The 21,198-nt window shown below is 52.6% G+C and overlaps 1 protein-coding gene across 1 annotated transcript in view; it reads left to right on the top strand.

The window, feature by feature from the left end:
• The first annotated feature begins 3,948 nt into the window (after nt 1-3,948).
• TOP3B (DNA topoisomerase III beta) overlaps nt 3,949-21,198 on the top strand; it is a 35,052-nt gene continuing 17,802 nt past the window's right edge. The window contains exons 1-8 of the mRNA XM_036741053.1: nt 3,949-4,111; nt 4,539-4,669; nt 5,900-6,031; nt 6,971-7,077; nt 8,876-8,950; nt 14,122-14,318; nt 15,377-15,533; nt 20,928-21,041. Of these exons, the coding sequence (XP_036596948.1) occupies nt 4,600-4,669; nt 5,900-6,031; nt 6,971-7,077; nt 8,876-8,950; nt 14,122-14,318; nt 15,377-15,533; nt 20,928-21,041 (852 nt within the window). The 5' untranslated portion in view covers nt 3,949-4,111; nt 4,539-4,599. The remainder of the gene's footprint in view (nt 4,112-4,538; nt 4,670-5,899; nt 6,032-6,970; nt 7,078-8,875; nt 8,951-14,121; nt 14,319-15,376; nt 15,534-20,927; nt 21,042-21,198) is intronic.

Here is a 21,198-nt window from a genome sequence, read left to right as displayed (position 1 = left end):
TTTCATGCTTCTCTTGATTCTTGTGTTTGAAAGTCAAATTTTCTATTCAGCTCTGGTCTTTTCACTGAGAAAGCTTGAAAGTCCTCTATTTTATTGAAAATCCATATTTTGCCTTGGAGCATGATACTCAGTTTTGCTGGGTAGGTGATTCTAGGTTTTAATCCTAGCTCCATTGACCTCCAGAATATCGTATTCCAAGCCCTTCGATCTCTTAACGTAGAAGCTGCTAGATCTTGGGTTATTCTGATTGTGTTTCCACAATACTCAAATTGTTTCTTTCTGGCTGCTTTCAATATTTTCTCCTTGATCTGGGAGCTCTGGAATTTGGTGACAATGTTCCTAGGAGATTTCTTTTTGGGATCTATTTGAGGAGGCGATCAGTGGATTCTTTCAATTTCTATTTTGCCCTGTGGCTCTAGAATATCAGGGCAGTTCTCCTTGATAATTTCTTGAAAGAAGATATCTAGGCTCTTTTTTTGATCATGGCTTTCAGGTAGTCCAATAATTTTTAAATTATCTCTCCTGGATCTATTTTCCAGGTCAGTGGTTTTTCCAAGGAGATATTTCACATTGTCTTCCATTTTTTCATTCCTTTGGTTCTGTTTTATAATATCTTGATTTCTCATAAAGTCACTAGCTTCCACTTGCTCCAATCTAATTTTTAAGGTGGTATTTTCTTCAGTGGTCTTTTGGACCTCCTTTTCCATTTGGCTAATTCTGCCTTTCAAGGCATTCTTCTCCTCATTGGCTTTTTGGAGCTCTTTTGCCATTTGAGTTAGTCTATTTTTTAAGGTGTTGTTTTCTTCAGTATATTTTTCTGTATTTTTGGGGGTCTCCTTTAGCAAGTCATTGACTTGTTTTTCATGGTTTTCTCGCATCCTTCTCATTTCTCTTCCCAGTTTTTCCTCTACTTCTCTAACTTGCTTTTCCAAATCCTTTTTGAGCTCTTCCATGGCCTGGGACCAGTTCATGTTTTTCTTGGAGGCTTTTGGTGTAGGCTCTTGCACTTTGTTGACTTCTTCTGTCTGTATGTTTTGGTCTTCTTTGTCACCAGAGAAAGAATCCAAAGTCTGAGACTGAATCTGGGTCTGTTTTCGCTGCCTGGCCATATTCCCAACCAACTAACTTGACCCTTGAGTTTTTCAGCAGGGTATGACTGCTCGTAGACTAAAGAGTTCTATGTTCCACTTTTAGGGGGCATGCGCCAGCTCTGCCACACCAGCACTCCTCCTTCCCCAAGAACCCCCAACCCGGACTGGGCTTAGATCTTCAGCAGGCTGTGCACTCCTGCTCTGATCCGCCACTTAATTCCTCCCACCAGGTGGGCCTCGGGCCGGAAGCAACAGCAGCTGTAGCTGCCTCACCTCCGCTGCCCCGGGGGCTGTGAACTCCTTCCACTCCCGCAGCTTTTCCCACTAACCTTCTCCCCTGTCTTTGGTGTTTGTGGGTTGAGAAGTTTGGTAACTGCTGCAGCTTACTGATTCAGGGGGCTAGGGTCCGCTCCGCCCAGCTTCTGGTCTGGTTGGTCCGCGCAGCTCACGCTGGGCTCTGCTCTGCTCCGCTCCCAGCTCCCAGCTCCCAGCTCCCAGCTCCATGTGGGATAGACCTCACCCAGAGACCATCCAGGCTGTCCTGGGCTGGAGCCCTGCTTCCCTCTGCTGTTTTGTGGGTTCTGCAGTTCTAGAATTGGTTCAGAGCCATTTTTTATAGGTTTTTGGAGAGACTCAGCAGGGAGCTCACTGCTTTCCAGCTGCCATCTTGGCTCCGCCCCCGGAAGTCCTTTATATCATTTCTAATTCTCAACCAGACCCAGAGCCTGAATTAATGAGTAACTGGATGAAGATCCAGGACTTGGGCTTCTTTGTTCTCTCTAAAAGTTTGCTCAGGAAATACCCTTACCACTGTCCACAAGGCCGGATTAGACTGACCTAAGGACATTCTTACCCCTGTTAGCCATCAAAGGATGAGACCCTAACCCCAAGGAAGAATATTAACTGACCTTTGTCAACACTCTTGTCTTTACAACCCTATTCCATTAAGGAAAATCCTCTTCCTGTATCATGGTTAAACACACATGGGGGTTATAAAGGTGAGGTCATACAGGCTTGCTGGGTCTGCTAAAGTAACGTATATAAGTTTTCTCATTGCTTTGTTCAGACAGTCAGAGCTTGTGCTCCGACTCCTTGTACGTACAAGTAAGGTAGCTCCGCTGTGCTTTAAGGGAAAATAATAAACAACACGGATTTTTCTATCACCTGGCTCTGTTGTTTCCTTCAACCAAAATTTCCAGGTTTAACAAGACCTAGAAGTGGTGTTGCTGGGTCAAAGGGTTGGCACAGTTTTGTAGCCCTTTGGGCACAGGAACCAGCACCTACTGTACGCCAGGCAGTGTAAGTACAGGGAGACAAAGAAAGACAAAGACAATCCCTGCCCCCCAGGAGCTCACAGTCTAACAGGGCAGACAAACAAGCAGCAGAGGGCAGCGAGGGCACGGCGGGTAGAGCACCGGCCCTGGGGTCGGGAGGACCCGGGTTCAAATCCGGCCTCAGACGCCTGACACACTTACTAGCTGTGTGACCTTGGGCAAGTCACTTAACCCCAACTCCCTGCTCCCCCCCCCCCCCCCTTGCAAACAAACAAACAAAGAAGCAGCAGACAGAATTGGAGGCAATATGAAGAAGGCCGGCGTTTCCCTTCAGGAGACGGAGAAGCTGGGAGGCAGAGGTGAGGAGGTAGATCATTCCTGGCATGAGGTGAAAAAATATGGAGTCTGGAGATGGAAGGTCTTGTTCAAGGAATAGAACGGAAGGCAGTGTCACTGGACTGCAGAGCGTGTAGGGGCAGGGGGGTGAGTAAAGGTATAAGAAGTCAGGAGAGGTAGGACGAGGTTAGGAAGGGCTTTGAACGCCAACCACAGCATTTTGCTTTGGATCCTGGAGGCATCGAGGAGCCACTGGAGTTTATTGGGTAAGGGGATGATGTGGTCAGACCCGCTCTTTAATAGAAGATGGGCTGGAGCGGGGAGAGACCAGAGGCAAGCGGACAGACCCACCTGCAGGCAACCACGATAGTCCGGGTGCGAGGTGATGAGGGTGTGCAGGAAGAGGATGGAAATATTAAGAGATCATGGGTGCCGGGAGGGGTGGCCCATGCCTGCGGTCCTGAGGCTGGTGGCTCACTCTCCCAGGGGAGTTTCTGAGCTTCAGTCGGTTTAGGTGTCCGCACCAAGTCTAACACCAATATGGCGAGCCCCCGGGAGCGCAGGACCACCAGGCCACCTCCGGAGGGGCAAACGAGCCCGGCTCAGAAAAAAAAGGACAGATTAAAGCTTCCAGGCTGCTGCTGCTGAGTGGCCACTAAAACAGACAGAGAGAGACGTAGATACAGAGACAGAGAGACAGAGACAGACCTAGACAGAGAGACAGACACAGTGTTAGTAGCTTTGGAGGAGCCCGAGGACCCGAGGTCAACAGCTAGACTGCAGAGCCCAGAAGGGGTGGGGGTCCTGGAGGGCGGTGGCTGGGCGGGGGGGGGGGGCGGGGGCAGCAGGGATGTGTGAGATGGGGGGCAGCCTGGGCTGGAGGGGGGCTTTGTCTCCCCCTCTGAATGTGACCTCGAGGGCGTGGGCCACGCTTTTGGTTTTCGTCTACCCAGCCCCTGACACAGTGCATGGTACACAGTCAGTGCTTAATAAAGCCTTGGAACAGAATAATCGATTGAAATCCGACTTGACACTTCGTAAGCGACCATGAGTGTCACCACTTGTAGAGTGGGGACAATAATTCTCTGTCTCCCACGTGGACCAAACGCAGCACCGTTGCCCAGCGCCACGCCCCCAGCCATTCCCTTAGCACTGGACCCCGCCTCCCCCGTTGGGCAGCTCTACTGCGCATGCGCCTCCGCCTCCTTCCGGCCGGGGCTAGGCTGGAGTGCGCCTGCCCTGGCTCCAGTGCGCATGCGCAATAGCGCGCCACGACGGCCCCCGAGGCGGGGACACCGGGCGGCTGCGCCGGAAGTGCCCTTGGTGAGCCGGAAGTACCCGTCTGAGGCGATGGCTGCCCCCTGAGCCGCATCCGGAGCCGAAGCCGGAGCCTGAGGAGTAGTGGGAGCCGTAAGAACGAGGGCGGGGCGGGGCCAGGGGGCGGGGCGCTAGAGAGAAGGGGGGGGGATGGGCCGGCACTCTCCCCCCGCTCCCCCTCAGCCTCCTGGGCTGGGCTGGCCGAGGCCTGGGGGATTGGGGGGAGGTGCGGGGGGGGCGGCCTGGAGCAGGGGCAGAGAAGGAGCTTAGGCTGACCCCCATCTTCAGCACAGATTATGCGCCCACTGTATGCGGGCTCTGCCTCCCCAGTCTAATGGGGGGTTCCAGGCGCATGTGCGTGTGCGGAGCGAGCCCCCAAAGCCCCCTTTGTTCAGGGGCGGCCCGCCCGGGGAGGCGTGGAGGCTTCCTCTCCTCCTTTGACAAAGGGGGAAACTGAGGCTGGAGAGGGGCTTGAGCCGGGGTGGCAGGGGAGCCGAGCCTGAGGCCGCCCTCTCCGCAGGGGTCTGAGCCGGTCTTAGCCGGAGCGTTTCGTGAGCATCCCGCAGCCCGCAGCCGCGAAGATGAAGACCGTGCTGATGGTGGCTGAGAAGCCGTCCCTGGCGCAGTCCATCGCCAAGATCCTGTCCAGGGGTGAGCCGGGTCCGGCCGGTGGGAGGCGGGGGTCCTGGTGCGGAGGGGGAGGTCCTGCCCGGGCTACTGCCCGCGCACGTGCCCTCCTGGGGGCCGGGGTCCTGGGCAGGGAGGAGCCAGGATCCGGTCAGCCCTCTTCTTTGTGCCCGCCCTGCCAGCGTTACCCTCCTTGCCCCCCGGCATCGGGCGATTCTTGGGCTGCGGGGGTCTTTCCACCCTGTGTGGTCGCTGACCGGAGGGCAGGCCGCTGCGCTCCCTGGGGGGGCCCTTCCCGTACTGGAAGGTGGGTCTCCCACTCCCCTGAAGGTTCCCGGCCAAGCCCCCCAGGGGCCCCCCCACTTTTCTCCAGTCCGCCTGTGCCCGAGCTCCCGGGTTCTGTGTCACCTCCGCTGCAGCCTGAGGTTCCTCCCGCAGGAACCGGACGGGAAGGTTTGGGGAGTTGACTCTCGTTTCCTCGCTCCTGGAATGAGGGCAGTTTGGTGGGCTCCGTGTCAGGCTCCTTCATTCCAGCCTTCTCTGAGACCGATGGTGGCCGTGGGCAGGAAGGATCCTGTGTCCCCAGAGAGGGGGAGGGGCCCTGGCCCAGGATGCAGGAGACCCCACCTCAGGGGTGGCTTGGGGATGTTGGGTTCCCCAGCCTTTCCCCCTGCGCTGAACAGGAAAACCTCGTCACCTTCTGGCCGTTTCTCTGCTGGAAGAAGGAGTGGGAAATGGCTCGGTGAATCCGCAGAGCCAATGCTCTGTGCTCAGATAAGAGAAAATGGAGTAGAATCGAATCTGGCCCCAGAGATCTTGGCATCTTTGCCTTGCCAGAAGGGGTGGGTCCGGGTTCTTGTCTCAGCTCCGTCTTCAGCTTGCTTTGTGAATACGGCCTCCCTTCCTAGTCTGGCAAGTGAAGGGGTTGGAGCGAGTGTTCCTTACCTGGGGTTTGTGACTTTGTGTTTTAAAAAAAGCTTTTATAAGGGCATTTCAGCATAATAGGTTTTCTTTGTGGTCCTGTGCAGTTTATTTTATGCATTTAAAACCATCATCCTGAGAGGGTCCTTGGGCTGCCCAGACTGAAGGCCCAAGGTCCCTGTTGCCCTAATACTCGAGGCATCTAAGATTCTGGGACTCTTGACATCTCGTGCCCCATTGCTGGAGGTGGGCTCAGCCTTGATGCTGGTCAGTCACTTGAGGCTCTGGGCTGTCACCAGCACCTCCTTCCTCATAACTGTTTTGTTCTCCCAGGAAACATGTCCTCGCACAAGGGCCTGAATGGAGCTTGCTCAGTCCACGAGTACAGCGGATCCTTTAGCGGGCAGACTGTCCGCTTCAAGATGACGTCCGTCTGTGGCCACGTCATGACCTTGGACTTCACTGGTGAGGCTCCATCTGCTTTAGTCCAGCTCAGCATCCAGCAGGCCTAGCTTGTGCTCGGTGCTGGAGGAGAGTGCGTTCAGGAAGATGCGATCCCGGGCTTCCTGGGTGAGGGGTCCCCAGAGCCGAGCTTCGAAGTCTGGGGGAAGGCGTGCTGGCAGGACCGATCGGGCGAGATAGGCAAAGGTGTAGTCGGGAGAAAGCTTGGCATTGAGGAGCAAAGAACCCCAGACTGGGGCTGTCGTCAGGGATGGGCAGGCGGGCGGGCTGACAAGGGTGTCCTTTCTGGGGGCAGTGAGTGCCTCTGAGCAGGGGGCATCCTGGTCCACGGGCGTGTTAAGGAGCACCTGCTGTGGCCTGTGGTGCCCGAGATGCAGAGACAGAAGGGAGAGGGGCCCTACCTGGAGCCCTGGTAGGGGGCAGCCTTAACAAACCTGGACAGGAAGGTTACCTCATCTGATCCTCACCACAAGCCTGGGAGGTAGGGGCTGTTTTTATCCCCATTTTACAGGTGAGGAAACTGAGGCAGACAGAGGTTAAGGGGCTTGGCCAGGGTCACCGAGGGGGCTTCCAGCTCTGACATTCTCTGGTCCTTCTAAATCGTTTCGTGACCTGGGACAAGTTCCTTCCCGTCTAGGGGCCCCAGCTCGTGCCCCTCTGCAGTTAGGGGTGGGACTAAATGATGAGAATGATGGCTCCTGTTTAACATCTCCAGAGGACTTTAACCAGCACCAGATTTCTTGAGTCCAAAGCTGGAAGAGATGAAGTGAGGCACCTGGGGTCCCCTAGCCAGCAGAGCCAGAATCTCATTCCTCTCCCCCACCTGTCACTGATTGGTGCACCATCAGACCCAGCCTCCTAGCCTTTGTCTTTTTCAGGTGGCCTGGCGGAGGCCGTCACACTCCCAAAGAGTGTCTCACTTAGCAACATTTTGGCTTTCAGGGAAGTATAACCACTGGGACAGAGTGGACCCAGCAGAGCTTTTTAGCAAAGCCCCCACTGAGAAGAAGGAGGCCAACCCTAAGCTGAGCATGGTGAAGTTCCTCCAGGTGTGTGGTGGCTGAAGGGCTGTCATATTGGGAGGGCTGATTTCACCATGGCAGCCCTGGTGGGGCAAGAGGGAGGATAGACATCGGGGACCCACTTTCTAAACAGGACATCGAGGTTCAGGGCATTGATGGGTGTGTCAGAGCTGGACTCTGAGTGCAGGTTACCCGATTGAAGCTCAGTGCTCTGACCACTGATCCACACCACCCCTCTTTGTTCACGGGGGTCCAGCGAGGCGTCGGTCCTCCGGCTGAGGTCCTAGGCCGGCCCGTCGGCTTCCTCCCTGCTCAGGCCAGATGACCCTGCAGGCTGCCGCCAGCTCTGCCTTGCCTGGAGAAGAATCCTTTGCTCCTCACTGCTGCCCCCAAAGCCCAGACTTGAGGGCATCTCACCCCTCCTCCGAGGGATGCCCCAGCACCACAGCCAAGGCTCCACCTGCAGACCTCCAGCGACGGGGCCCTTGAGTCTGTGGAAGCCCATCCCCCTTCTGGACGGCTTCAAGTCCAGCTGCGCTCGGTCTCTCTCTCTTCTTTCTGGCATTTGAAGGGCTTCGTGTAGTCAAAGGAAGGGAAGACCCTTGCTCTGTTCAGCCTCTGGGCGTCAGCTGCCAAGGCCTGTTTGTGCTCTTTAGGTGGAAGCCTGTTCTCCTCCCCAAAGGGCCCTTGGCAAACCTTGAAGTGCCACCTAAGTGTTGTTCAGGCAGCTAGTAATGCAGTGTGGACAGAGCACCAGGCCTGGAGTCAGGAAGACCTGAGTTCAAATCTGTCCTCAGAGGCTGACTGGCTGGGTGACCCTGGCCAAATCGCTGCACCCTGCCTGCCTCAGCGTCCTCATCTGTAAAATGAGCTGGAGAAGGAAATGGCAAACCACCGAGAAAACCCCCAGTGGGGTCATGGAGGGTCTGACAAGACTGAATGAAAAGACTGAGCAGTAACAAAGTACTCTTCATTCTTAGTAGTAAGAATTCCCAGGAAGCAACTAGGTGGTGCAGTGAGTAGGCACCGGCCCTGGAGTCAGGAGGACCTGAGTTCAAATTCAGCCTCAGACACTTGGCGCACTTACTAGCTGTATGACATTGGGCAAGTCACTTAACCCCAATTGCCCTGCCCTCCCCCCTCCAAAAAACAAACAAAAAAAACCAAGAATTCTCCTGTATGGAATGGGGTGGCTAGTGCCCCCTGGGCAGGCCTTCTTTTTGTCTCGATGGGGATGGGACAGCGTGTCCTCTGAGTGTCCCTACAGTCGTGGGCTCTGGTGTCTGGCCCTGGGGTTACATCCTAGCCGCCTTCCACACCACCCCTCTCAGGGCTACCCCTTCCTCTCTCTCCTCTCACCCACAGTGGGATCTGCCCTAGGGGGCTTGCCTCCAGCTCAGGACGCGGTCACTCTTTGAGGGCTGGTTAGTAGAATCATAGGAGCTCCCATTTTAACACTGTGAGGCAGAGTGTGGCTCTTATAATCTCCACTTTACAGTTGAGAACACTGAGGCTCAGAGCATGAAGGGGGGCTGGGCAGTAGCAGCAGAGCTGGGTCTAGATCCTCGATGGAGGGCGTGGATTTGAGATCCTGGGCCGGAGCTTGTGGTTCTGGGGGAGGCAGGGGCTCTTGGTAGGATCCCCAGTCTGGGGGACCTTGGGCCAGGCATATCCCCACTTCTCAGAGCTGTGAAGGAATGCTCACAACCTTCCTGCCCTGAGCCATTGATGGGAGCAGGGTTGGAGCCAAAGCCAGCCCGGGGGGAGGTAGGGAAAGTTTCTTTGGTTTTACAGAAATCTCAGTGAAGTTTGGTTTACTTGGTAGGTGGAAGGGAGAGGCTGTGACTACATCGTGCTCTGGCTAGACTGTGATAAAGAAGGGGAAAACATCTGCTTTGAGGTGAGTGTCCCTGATCTTGAGCTTCCCATTAGGGGAGGGGCGGTGCTGCAGCCCTTGGGCTGGGGTCTCTCCAAATTGCAAGCGCTTCCTCCAGGCTGGGACAAGTATGATTGCCGCTTGTTGGTGAACCCATAGAACCTTTCCGAAGTAAGGCAGGAAGAGATGTTCCAGGCCCCCACACACCGATGTGTTTGTCTTCAGCAGGGAGAGCCAGCCTTAATGGGCGCAACTTGGAGGGAGGCAAAGTTCCATTTGTTAGACATCCAAGAGGCTGCAGTTCTGTTTGGCGCCTGCCTGTTACTTACCTACACAGCTTCGGGTCCCCTGGAGGGGAAGAGGCCCCCCGGCCCTCATTGCCTTTGCTGGGCTGCCCTCCCCTGCTCTCCCAACTGCCATCGTTCAGCCAAAACCGTCCCCTCTCCCGAGTGACCAGCATTCACTCTGTTTGTTGATGTTTTTGTTTTTGACAGCAGAGTTTTCCCCAGAATCCTTCTACTTCCTCTGCCCAGATAGCCATCCTATATAATAAACAGTATTTTTAAAGACCGGTTAAAAGTGATAAAATCAGCATATCTGATCAGTATATTGAAAAAGCCTGAAGATCAGTGCAGGCCCAACCCTTGTGGCCTCCTGTTCCGCCAGGGAGCTGGGCTCAGAGGGGCATCTCCCGCCCCTCCTCTGGAGCCAGCTTTGTTTTCTACAATTTGATGACAAATCCCTGGAAATTTTTTGTGTGTTTGTTTTATCTGTGAGCATCGTTAAAGGCAGTGTACATATTGTGTCCTGGGTTCTGCTGACTGCATCTGCTTCGGTTCATTTAGATCTATTCCAGCTTCTCTGTATCTATCATTTTTTTTAAGTTTATCTATTTCTAGTTTGCAAAATTCACTTCCATAAGTTTTAAATTTTCTCCACCTTCTTCCCCTCCCCCTCCCCAAGACGGCCTGCAGTCTGATAGAGGGTTTACCTATACATTCCTATCGAACGTATGTATCTATCATTTTTTACAGCATAAGAATATTCTGTTACATGTGGGCCACAGCTTGTTTATCTGTTCCCTGGTCAGTGAGTACCTACTAGGATTCTTTGCTAACATAGTGTAAGGTTAAGCAGGGTAGCACTTTTTTACTGTTTTCTCTTTCGGAGCACTTATGTAATTAAGCGCCTTTGATGAGTCTGGCCTTTGTTTCTTTGATTAAATCGGGAGTCTTTGATGACCTGTTTACCTCAAGGGAAGGTCTAGTTTACATGGGTTTGAGTCCCATGGCTGTGATGCCCTTTGACCCTGAACAGAGTGTATTAACTCAGAGGTTAGCGCTTTGGGGCTCTCACTCACTGGAAGATTGTTGGTGTGGAGACTCGGGGTAGCTGCTAGAGATCCCCGTCTTTGAAGAAAACTCAGATGTGCTTTTCTTTTTGGTAACCACGTATGTGATGTCTTGATTAGATAAAGCCTGCCTGTTGAATTGTGTTATTTGATCTGTCAGTATTTTCTGTTTGTAATTTCTATTTGCATTTGCTCTGAAGTTCGGGGTGCTGGACACCTCAGTCTATTTGCATAATTCCAAGCTGCTTCCCAGAATGGTCATGCCATTTTTCAGCTCCACCAACAATACACTAGTGTGTCTGTCGTTCCACAGCCTCTCCAGCATGAATGATTCCTGTCTTCTGTCGTCTTGGCCCATTTGCAGGGTGTGAAGTGAGGCCTACGAGTGGTTTGGAGCATCCTTTCTTGTAGCTGCCCAGTGACTCTTCTCAGACCTCTTTCCCTTTTGATCCCTCTGTAGCATTTGATGCTGTGGGCCATCCTCTCCCCCGTATACTTTCTTCTTTCTGGGTTTTCACGACATTGTTCTCTTTCTCTCTATCCAGACTCTTCATTTGATGAGCTCACTAGCTCCTCAGGGTTCCATTTTCATCTCTGGGCAGATGATGCTCAGATCTAAATACTCAGCTTTAGTCTCTCTCATGAGCTCCAGGCCTCATCGAGCTTGTCAGACTCAGTGTGTCCAAAACAGAATTCTCTCTTCTGCGCAAAATTCTACCCCCTTCTGAATTTCCCTTTTAAGATTAAAGAATGCCCTTTCTTCTGGTCTCTCAGGTGTACAGTCTCAGGTACCATTCTTACCTCCTGACTCTCACCCTTCATTGTGTTGGTAAGCAAAATGGCCTTTGTTTTCCTTGAGTAATCCTTACTAGGTGCTAAGCCCCAGGCCCAAACCCCTATTAGGTGTAAAACCTATTCGGGTGTGGATTGGCAACTAAGGTGGGGCCCAGGGTGGGGCTAACTCCAGGGAGGGCCTAGTTTACATGTCTGGGAGAGCAGAGGCTTTTAGACCACATGAGTTTAAGTCCGCCTCATGTGTGACTCACTCCTGAGGCTGAAAAAAGATATAAAAACCAGGGGTTGGCTGTCTGTTCTTTGGAGCTCATTCCCGCAGCAGTGGTGGTGCATGTGACTCTGGACCAGTCCTTGTTCTGAGCTCCCAGGCTGAACCTAGATGTTGGCAACTATGAATCTGTATTGGGTTTGTCTGTTGATGTTTGTAATTTGTTTGTATTTTGCTCTGAAGTTCAGTGTGCTGGCTTTTTCCCCTGAACTAAGTGAATGCTGTTTGTATGCTGGATTAAAGTAAGCTTGTCAACCCCTTCACCTTGCTTTCCTTAGTTAAGCAGATCAAAAGAACCTGTGCTGTTGCCAGCTTTCTGGGTGCTGGCTGTGGGTGGATCTTACACCCCCACAGAAGCTGCTAGCCGGATTGTGGAAACACATGGTAAGAGCTTCAGAAAGGCTTGTTGACTTGGCAATTCATGTATGTCCCCTTCTGCTTTTTAAAAAGAATTTTCTGTTCATTTTGAAGGCCATCATTAGACACAGATATGTATATCTATGTAAAACCGTGCTCTGTTTCTCAGTTCTTTCTCTGGAGGTGGAGAGCATCCTCCCTCATGATACTTGTGTGGTTTATTTGAATGTCACTAGTGCTCAGAACAGCTGAGTCATTCACAGTCACCTTGGAACAACATTCTCTTGGTGGTCGTCCTTCATTCTTGAAGAGGACCAAAATGACATCACCATGCTGGAGTCGAGTTTCAGTGTCTGTGGCTGATCACAGCAACACAAGCTCGAAGTGCTCTACAGGTCGGACACAGATAGCCCATGTGAACATTTGGGGTGGATATTCTAAATTTGCACATCCTGTGTTTGCTTTGAGCTGTTTCAGTTCTGCTTTGCTCATAGAGCGCAGCACCTTCTCTGATGTGGGCACGCCACACTGAACGGTCTCGTGCCCAGCATCTCCCACGTCACACAATCAATTCCAAAGTCTATTAAACACATTTCCACATTAGTCATGTGCTACAAACGTTTTAGAACATGTGGATTCTTTTCCTTTTTCCCTGATCCCTTCAGGAAGCAGACCCAGTGGTGGCCTTGCTAGCTAGAGGGTCTACACAGCTTTATAACTGGGCAGAAGTCCAGATCACTCTCCAGAATGTCTGGAGCAGTTCCCAGTTCTCCTGACAGTATGTTTGTGTCCCGATTTCCTCACATCCCCTCCAGCATTTGTTACTTTCCCCATATATGACCCTCATCCTCTCTCATCCAGATTGTGGCCATGGCCACCTCACCCATGTTGCCGCGTGCCCCATCTCCCGCCCTGGCCATGTGCTATACAGCGGCCAAAGGGATTTTCCTAATGTGTGGGTCTGACCATGGGATCCCCTTACACGGTAAACTCATGTCTCCCCATTGTCTCTGGCACCAACCTTGAGCCCTTGGTTGGGTATTTAAAGGTCCTCACCATCAGCCCCCTTCCAGCCTTCTCAGACAACTTCCACTCTGCTGCCCTCCCTGCATGATGTAGTCTCCTCCCTAATGCCGCCAGCACTCCCCTTCCTCCTCTCTTAGTGTCCCCATCTTCTTCTATGACTCAACCCCAAGCCCACCTTCTGCAGCCGCCAGGGCCTGCTCCACTGAGGCTATCAGGTTTTTGCTTTGTATGTCATTGGATGTTCTTGTGTCTCCCATTAGAATGTCATTTCCTTGGGGGTTGCGACTCTTTTGGCTTTTTCTTTGTCTCTTTGGGGCTTTGTGTCATGCCTGGCACAGAGCAGGACTAATCACATTAATAACAGAATCTGTTCTTTAGGTGGTCTTGCAGTCTAAGGGAGACAAGTACACAGATTGGCGGGAGGGGGGCACTAGGCTTGTTTGTATGTAGGAGTAACCCAGAAAAAGTCCTAGAAAAAATGTAAGGAAGGAGAAATCACTTCTGGCTTCCTGGAGGAGGCAGCCCCTGAGCTTGGCCTCAAGGGAAGAGAGGGATTTCATTGGACACAGATGAAATAGGAATGTGTTCCAGGCCTGGGATACAGCCCATACAAGGGGCCGTTGAGATAGGAGAGCCACCCCTCCCCCTTGTCTGGAAGGTGGACTGTGTGAAAGGGAGCCTTGGGGAAGAAGCCTGGCCAGGCTGGTCATTCCGAGGGCAGGGAGTCTCACGGGATGAGAAGCTGAGTAGTTTGTGTTACCCTAGAACCAGAGAGCCATGGGAGGTTTTTGAGCAGGGGAGTGGACGGGTCAGGCCTATGTACTAGGAAGATGGCCTCTCTGCAGGCCTACAAGAGCTGTTTGCCTTTATGGTAAGTGTTTCCCTCCTGTGGGAGCCCAGCTGGTTCTGCCTGCTTTATTTTGACAATTTGCCTCAGCATTTGGCCCAGAGGAAAGGGTCTGAGAATAACTGGACCTGTTCTGAGCTTTTCTAAGGACTGTGAAGTGAGCAACCCAGTGGACAGAGCACTGGGCCTGAAGTCAGGGAAACCTGAGTTCAAATCCAGCCTCAGAAGCTTCTTAGCTCTGCGACTTTGGGCGAATCATTTCACATATGCCTACCCCAGTTTCCTGCACTGCAAAATGGGGGGTCACAATAGCCCTTACCCACAAGGGTCGTGAGGATCCAATGAGGTCGCATTTGCAAAAGCACATAGCATAGTGCCTGGCATACAGTAGGCACCTGATAAGTGCTTATTCCTTCCCTTCCCTCTTCCCCTCTCTGAGCTGCCAAAATCCTCTTTCTCGTTCTCCGCCTCCCTTGGCTTTTCTGAGGAAGTTGCCCCCTCCCACCTTTGATGACTTGGGGTGCCCAGCCGTGCCTGTCTCTGTCCCTTAGGTCCTCGATGCTGTCCTGCCTGTCATGAACAAGCCTCGGGGCAACGAGAAGACGGTGTTCAGAGCACGTTTCAGCTCCATCACAGACACGGACATCTGCAACGCCATGGGCCGCCTGGGTGAGCCCGACCACAACGAAGCCCTCTCTGTGGATGCCCGGCAGGAGCTCGACCTCCGGATCGGCTGCGCTTTCACCAGGTGCCTGGTTGATGGTTCGTGGGCAGTCACTGGGGATCAGGAGATGAGTTAGACCCCCTCTGGCCCGTTCTGGCTTCCTGGCCTCATGTGGCCGAACCCATGTGGGGAGGGCCTGGGGCAGCTTGGGTCCTTTGGTTTCTTGTGATCGGGGCAGCCAGTCTGTGCCTGATCTGGACATTCACTCCTTCCCCTGAGCCCCCACAGATAGGGAAGCTAGTTTTTAGAAAGGACTTTGTGGCATTAAGAGCCAAAGGGGACCTTGGACATTTCTCCCCTTTGTTGTGGCATCTGACATGGAGGCTGGGCTTGGGTAATGCATTTCAGATGCTTTTTCACCTTTAGCCCATAGTTTTCGCCTGTAAACACACCTGGCAGGCCTCCTCAGCCCATGGTCATCATTTCCTTCCAGACTCAGCCCGGCCAGGAAGTTTTCCCTACTCAGCCTGCAGCCCACAGATCCCTCCTTTACCTCTTAGAGAGGGTCTGAGGGCCTGAGCTTGAGTGGCCTTGTGGCCTGGTACAGCCCTCTGAACCTTGATGTCCCATAAACAGCGGTAAGAATACACTTCTCTTACGACTGCGCAGGAGTGTTGAGAGAAGTGGCTAGCAGGATGTAAATGTGGGCTACTGTTGATTATACTTAAGGTTCTTTTTATCCTCCCCAACTCTTCTCCCAGCAGGAGACCCATAGACCACCACCATCCTCTTCTTTCTTCTGTGTCTCACTGTTCACAGCCATGACCTTGGCTCAGAGCTGCTCTGGGGTGGCAGAGCTCCAGGTGTGGCTCACAGCCTGGGGATATTCTGTATGCTAAGGACAGCTGCCAGGATCACTCCCCAAACAAGGGGCATTCACCCATTAAGGCCTGGAGGCCATGGCCTCTTGTTGGCAAGAGCATCTCATCTGTGGACACCCTGGGGGATCATTTGAAGGTGCTAACGCTCACTGCCCTCGGCTCACACAGCCTGCAAGTGGCCAAGCTGAAGCCTGAGCCCTGGCCCTCATGGCCAGATGAATGAAGCAATGGTCCTAGGGGCTTCTCTCTTTCTCCCCTTAGGTTTCAAACCAAATATTTCCAGGGGAAGTATGGCAATTTAGACAGCTCACTCATCTCCTTTGGGCCGTGTCAGACACCCACCCTGGGCTTCTGTGTGGAAAGACACGACAAGATCCAGTCGTTCAAACCAGAGCTGTACTGGGTGCTCCAGGCCAAGGTTTGTCCTTTGTACCTTTCCCACTTTTCTGTGTGGTCTGCTTGATGAGGGCCCGGACTTGTTCCTCTTTCCAGGTTCTGTGTGGGGGTGTTGAACTCATGACCTCCAATGACAGCATCTTCAGCAGCCTGCTGCTAAATGCTAGCTGGGGCTGTTCGGGGTCGGCATGCCTGGAATGTGCCCTGGTCAGACTCAGGGACTTAGTCTGAGCTGGGGTCTTATCTGTGGCTTCCAGAAATCAGTTGCATGAAAATATCTGGGGAGACCTTCATGCTCTTGAAGATAGTCTGAAGGAAAGTCGCATCCAGAAGGAGGCCAGGCCATCCCACTGCCCTCTCCCAGGGCAGGCCACACGTGGAAGGTGATGCTCAATCATAGGAGGGTGAGCAGGGTGGGTAGGGCACTTGAAACCATTCTGTGCAAGAGTTACTTATAAAAGAACAATGAACTTTGAGTCTGCCAAAGAGAAGAGTAAATGTTTACAGTCTTCGAATGTTTGACTTGTCATGTAGAAGAAAGATCAGCATTAATCTGAGTTGGGCTGGATTGGGAAGAATTGGCAGAAGATGTAGGGAGACAGATTTCAACCTGATCTATGAAAACTTCCTCCCAGTGCAAGTTGTTTAACGTAGAGCGGCCTGGTCCTAGAGGGAGTGAGCTCCCTGTCAGTGGAGTCCTTTCCCCAGAGCTTGGAAGGCCCCTTGGGGGATCATACTGTCCAGGAGACCAGTGGGTTGGAGGGCAGGGGCTGCTATGCTAGAGACAAGACCTCTTGTGATCATCCTCTGCCTTGCTCCTCCTCCCTCCCTCTGGTTCTGAGCCCCAGGTGGTGTGAGCACATGGGGGCCATCTGTGGCCCTTGGTCATTCTGAGCCCCTCAGCAGCTTTGGTGAGATAGGACTGAGGGATTCAGCTCTTGAGGGCTAATTCTTTATAATTAGACCTGACTTGGTCGCGCCCAGACACAGCTCAGGGTCTTTGGTGTATCTTTGCTCATTTCTGTACCATCCGTACCAACTCTGGCCTGTGGCTCCAGGAAGCTGGAGCATGCACAGCAGCCCCACCCCAGTAAAATCATCTCAACAGACGAGCTGAACCAGGTTGAGGGTAATCAACAGGCCTCAAATCCTCGGTGAGTTAGGGGGTGTCTACCCCAGACACGTGAAGACTTTCCTTGTTCTAATGGCCATGAAGGCGGCTGCCATCGGTGCTGTGTAGCGCTTGGAGCTTGGTCAGACATCAAAGATGCCAAGGTCATTGGCTGCATCTCGAGCAAGTCATCTTGACTCTGTGATGACTGCGACCAAGAGAGCAAGGCTGGTGACTTTGTGCGGCCCTGCCTCACTGAAATCCAGTGTGTGAGTTAGGACGCCGCCCTTGATGTCATTGGTCCTCTTCAAAATGAAGGACAAGCAACTGTCTTCTGTCCCTTGGTACTCCTAGCCCCACAGACACCTTCGCTGTGGGTGTGCTCAAGGCTGCTGCCCTGAGGCCTGACCCTCCCTCCGGAACCAGGGCATGGAAGCTCCTGTGGCTGCAGTCTCTCACTCTTCACCCATTGCTCTCCTCCCAGCAGCTGGGGCAGGGGCCAGTCGCCTGTTTCCCAGGTGAGGAAATTGAGATTTAAAGAGGTTTGGTGACTTGGCCAGGATTTGTATCCAAGAGTCTGGACATGAGGACCGAGTGAATTTGGTTTTCTATTTTGCTTAGTATGAGGTTAGCTGTTGGGGAGGGGACGCAGGGAGGCTGGAGCTGGCAGGATATTTAGCCCTTTAGCCTGACTATGTAGGGAAAGGGACTCAGGATGGTAGGAACTAACTGTTAATTAGGTCTGTTGGTGTCACACCTAGCACTCTTAAGCCGTCCCCTGCTGCCTTTGGCTTTACTCACCCAGCTGGCCAGTCTGGTAGAACTTGAGAGCCCAAGACTTGGAGGGGATCTTGGGGTATCTGGCCTAGCACTTTACCAATGAAGGGATCCCTGAAGGGTGCTCATTCTGCCCCTCGAGCCTCACAGGGCTCTTTTTTCCTTATTTATTTATTCATTCATTCATTTGTTTTTAGCATTCATTTTTTAAAATTTTGACTTCCTTAAATTTAATGTGAAGGTATATGTGGAACCTATATCAGATTACATGCCGTCTTGGGGGAGAGGGGCAGAAGATTTGGAGCTCAAAAACTTGTGGAACTGAGTGTTGTAAACTAAAAAAATAATTAACAACAAAAAAAAAAGAAAAGAAAATTTTGACTTCCAAATTCTCTCCTTCCCTCCAGCCCCTCCTCTGCCCACCGAGAAGGCAAGTCATATGATACCAATCACACACATGAAGTCATGCCAGACACGCTTCCATGTTAGCTCACATGGCTCTCCCATGTGCAGCCTGGACCTTGGAAGAGGGCAGAGGGAGCTGACCTGGCCCCCTCAGGATCCCTTTCAAAGAAGAATGCCCAGGAATTCTCACAGGGAAATGAAACATCACTAGAAATACTGAACCAACTGTCTCCTCACATGATATGGTGAAGAGTTAACTGCGAAATCATTCTGCATGACCTCAGGAAGGGGACATTGAAGCCACAATAACTTCATAAAGAAAGCAAATTCCACATGATGTGATGAAAGGAGTAATACCCTGGAGGAATTAAACTGAGGAATGGAAACAGCAGGAGAAATCCTGAGTGGGAATGAGGAGAGAGCTGGGAGCATCTGGACGAAATGAAAATGAAACTCCCTTTTGGAAATCTCTTTGGGAAAGGGAATTGGCAGGGGGAGCACCACCCAGGAGGAGAATGGGAGGAGGTTCAGCTGACGCTGAGAACCAAGCCCACAAGAAACTCATCTGGAATTAGATTGGAAAGTCGTCGAGGTGCAGGCGACAGACCTGGCATTCAGATTCCGCAGGGGTCCTCAGAGTGACAGGGGCTCTGGGCACCTTCATGTGTCCCCAGACAGACAGTCGGCTCAGAATGTCGAGGTCAAGCCCCTTCCCAATGGGCAGTGGGGCTCTGTCAGAGGACCTTGAGTGAGAGCTTGGGCCTCAGGTAATCTGGTCCAGCCTCCTCAGGGGCCAGGGGACCATGCCTACTGGCAGTGCATGGATGGCAAGTGGTGGGTCCTTGGACTTCCAGCAGGGTGTTCTTCCCCCCACTCCATGCTGCATCCAGAGACATCTTCATGAGCTGTGGTGGCTCCCAAATCCATGCCCTGATGGCTGAAGGGAAGACCTAGGGAAAAAAAAAGCACTGCCTTTGAACTGGGCATTGTTCAGGCTGTTGTGCAGGTGGGCAAGCCCCTCATCCCTGCCTGGCACAGATCCATGATTCTCCAGTCGACTCATCCCCTAGGGCAGCCATCTGAATCCCCATGTGAAGAGGACAGGGCATCAGGACAGCTCTCATCCTCAGAGGGGTCAGCAAGTTAAATGTGACCAGACAAGTGCATGAAGGCTAAATGGTATCCCTGAACCACATATCAAGTGGTCTGATGAGACTTGAACCCAGGACCTCTGACTCCCTTCTCTGGGCTCTGTTTCCAATGGATCAGCTCTTATCCTGTGCCAGGGCCTTCACTAGCCACTGGGGATACAAAACCATTCCTTCCTCAAGTTGTTAACCTTCTAGTGGAGGAGACCGCCGTGTACGTAGACAACTGCACAAGGCAGACGGTTTTCTTCATCTGGAGAGTGGGCTTAGTTGGATCATAGGATTGAGAACACGAGCAGCTTTGAGGCGCCACAGCGCACAGAGTGCCGGGTCTGGAGTCTGGAACATTCAGCTCAACTTCAGCCTCGGGCACTGACCAGCCATGTGACCCTGGGCAAGTCATGGCACCTTGTGTGCCTCAGTTTCCTCGTCTGTAAAATGAGCCAGAGAAGGACATGGCCAACCCCTCCAGCGTCTCAGCCAAGAAAACCCCCAGTGGGATTGGTCAGGACTGAAACAGCTGAATAAAACAAACAAGAAAAGGATTTAGAACTGGAAGCAACCTTAGAGGTTATTTATTACAACTTTTTCATTGAGCTTTTAGGTGGCACAGCGGAGAGAGCACCGGACCAGCCTCAGCCACTTAACCGCTGCCTGCCTCAGTTTCCTGACCTGCAGAATGGGGAGAGTAACAGCATCTGCCTCCCAGAGGAGCCGTGAGGACTGAATGAGCTGAAAATTGAAAGCACTTAGCACAGTGCCAGGCACACAGTAGGTGTGATAGAAATGCTAGTTATTATTACTGTTATCATTATCCTAGTGCTGGTTGCCACAGGCCCCATGTACCATGAGGCCCCTCAGTGACTGCATAGCCACTCAACAGACTTCAGCCGAGCCATCCCCAGAGGACAGATTGACTGGAGCAACAGGCTGTGACCCGCAGCCGAATGGGCGCTCTGTGGAGGTAGCCTGGCAGGATGGCTTTCCTGGCCGGGCTCAGCAGACAGGAATAGGAGATGGAGTGCATTTGGGAAAGTGTACCTGGCTTTCACCAGTCCACAGGAGCTCCCTGACACAAACCCATCTTTTAAAACCAGTGGTTTTCCATGGTGGCTAGAATTAAAATGGACGGGCCATGGAGAGACTGGTGACCATAAAGGATCTCAGTTATCCCCAGCCATCCTTTGTGTATGAGAAGCAGCGTCAACGATGGCCTCCCATGTGTGAGGGTCCAGTCATGCTGTGAGTGATAGCTGACACGGACTCAGCTCCCCCACGTCAATGACCTGGGCCAGCCCAACAGGGAGACCCTCTGCAGGGTTTCTGAAAGGGTATGGACTAGGATGGCCCAGGACAAGGAAGCATGGAGGGCCGCTGGTGCTCCGTGGGAGGGAGTGGCCGTGTCGGTGAAATCACATCTCCAGAAAGTGCTAGATGCTAAGAAGTGACCGAGGCCCAGAAAGGCCAGTGACTAGCCTGATGTGGGGCCAACCAGCCAAGCCCTCTTACTGGATCACTGGAGGGAAGCTTTAGAAATTTCCAAGTGCAGTAACATGGGTGCTGGTGCTGAGGCCAGAGTTGTGGCCCAGCAGCCGTGTTGCATCGGGATGAATGCAAGGGCTGGCCATGTGTTGGCCAGGCCGCCTGCATGGGCAAAGGCTCAGGCACCTTTGAAGTGGTTTTCTCATGTTTTCTCTGTTGCTTTTTTGGGTTGTGATCTTTTGTTTTTTTTATCCCCTTCATTTCTGCATCTCCTTCCTTTCTCTCTTGGGTGAGCTACCCCTTAGACCAAAGACTGAGCAAGAAAAGAAGCAGCTTGGCGGAGCTCATGCAGACCTCGCCTGCTCCTGACAGCATACACAGTACTGTGTACTCACGGCCCCCCTCTCTGCAGAGAAGCAGGGGAGAGGCATCTTGTTAACTCTTCAGGGACAAGCATTTCCACCGTGACTCTTGTGTCCCCTCTTTGCTGCAGATTAACCCTGACAAGGACAGTTCGGTCCTTTTGGACTGGGACCGCGTGAGAGTGTTTGACCGGGAGATCGCCCAGATGTTCCTGAACATTACCAGGATGGAGAAGGAAGCCAAGGTGGGGACATGGGTGTGTCGGGTGGGCCATTGCCTCGGGAGGGTCTCGGTCCACAGAGCATGCTGCCAGCTTAGCCCCAGTCCTGGTCCCACATGCACTTAGAGGCTGCTCTGTGTGGGCAGCACCAAGTGCTGGCGATACGGAGAAAAAGGGGAAG

The sequence above is a fragment of the Trichosurus vulpecula genome, chromosome 1 (assembly GCF_011100635.1).
Source record: "Trichosurus vulpecula isolate mTriVul1 chromosome 1, mTriVul1.pri, whole genome shotgun sequence".
In the NCBI taxonomy this organism is placed as follows: domain Eukaryota; kingdom Metazoa; phylum Chordata; class Mammalia; order Diprotodontia; family Phalangeridae; genus Trichosurus; species Trichosurus vulpecula.
The sequence above is the reverse complement of the archived record's forward strand: the minus strand, read 5'-3'. Positions and strand labels throughout refer to the sequence as shown.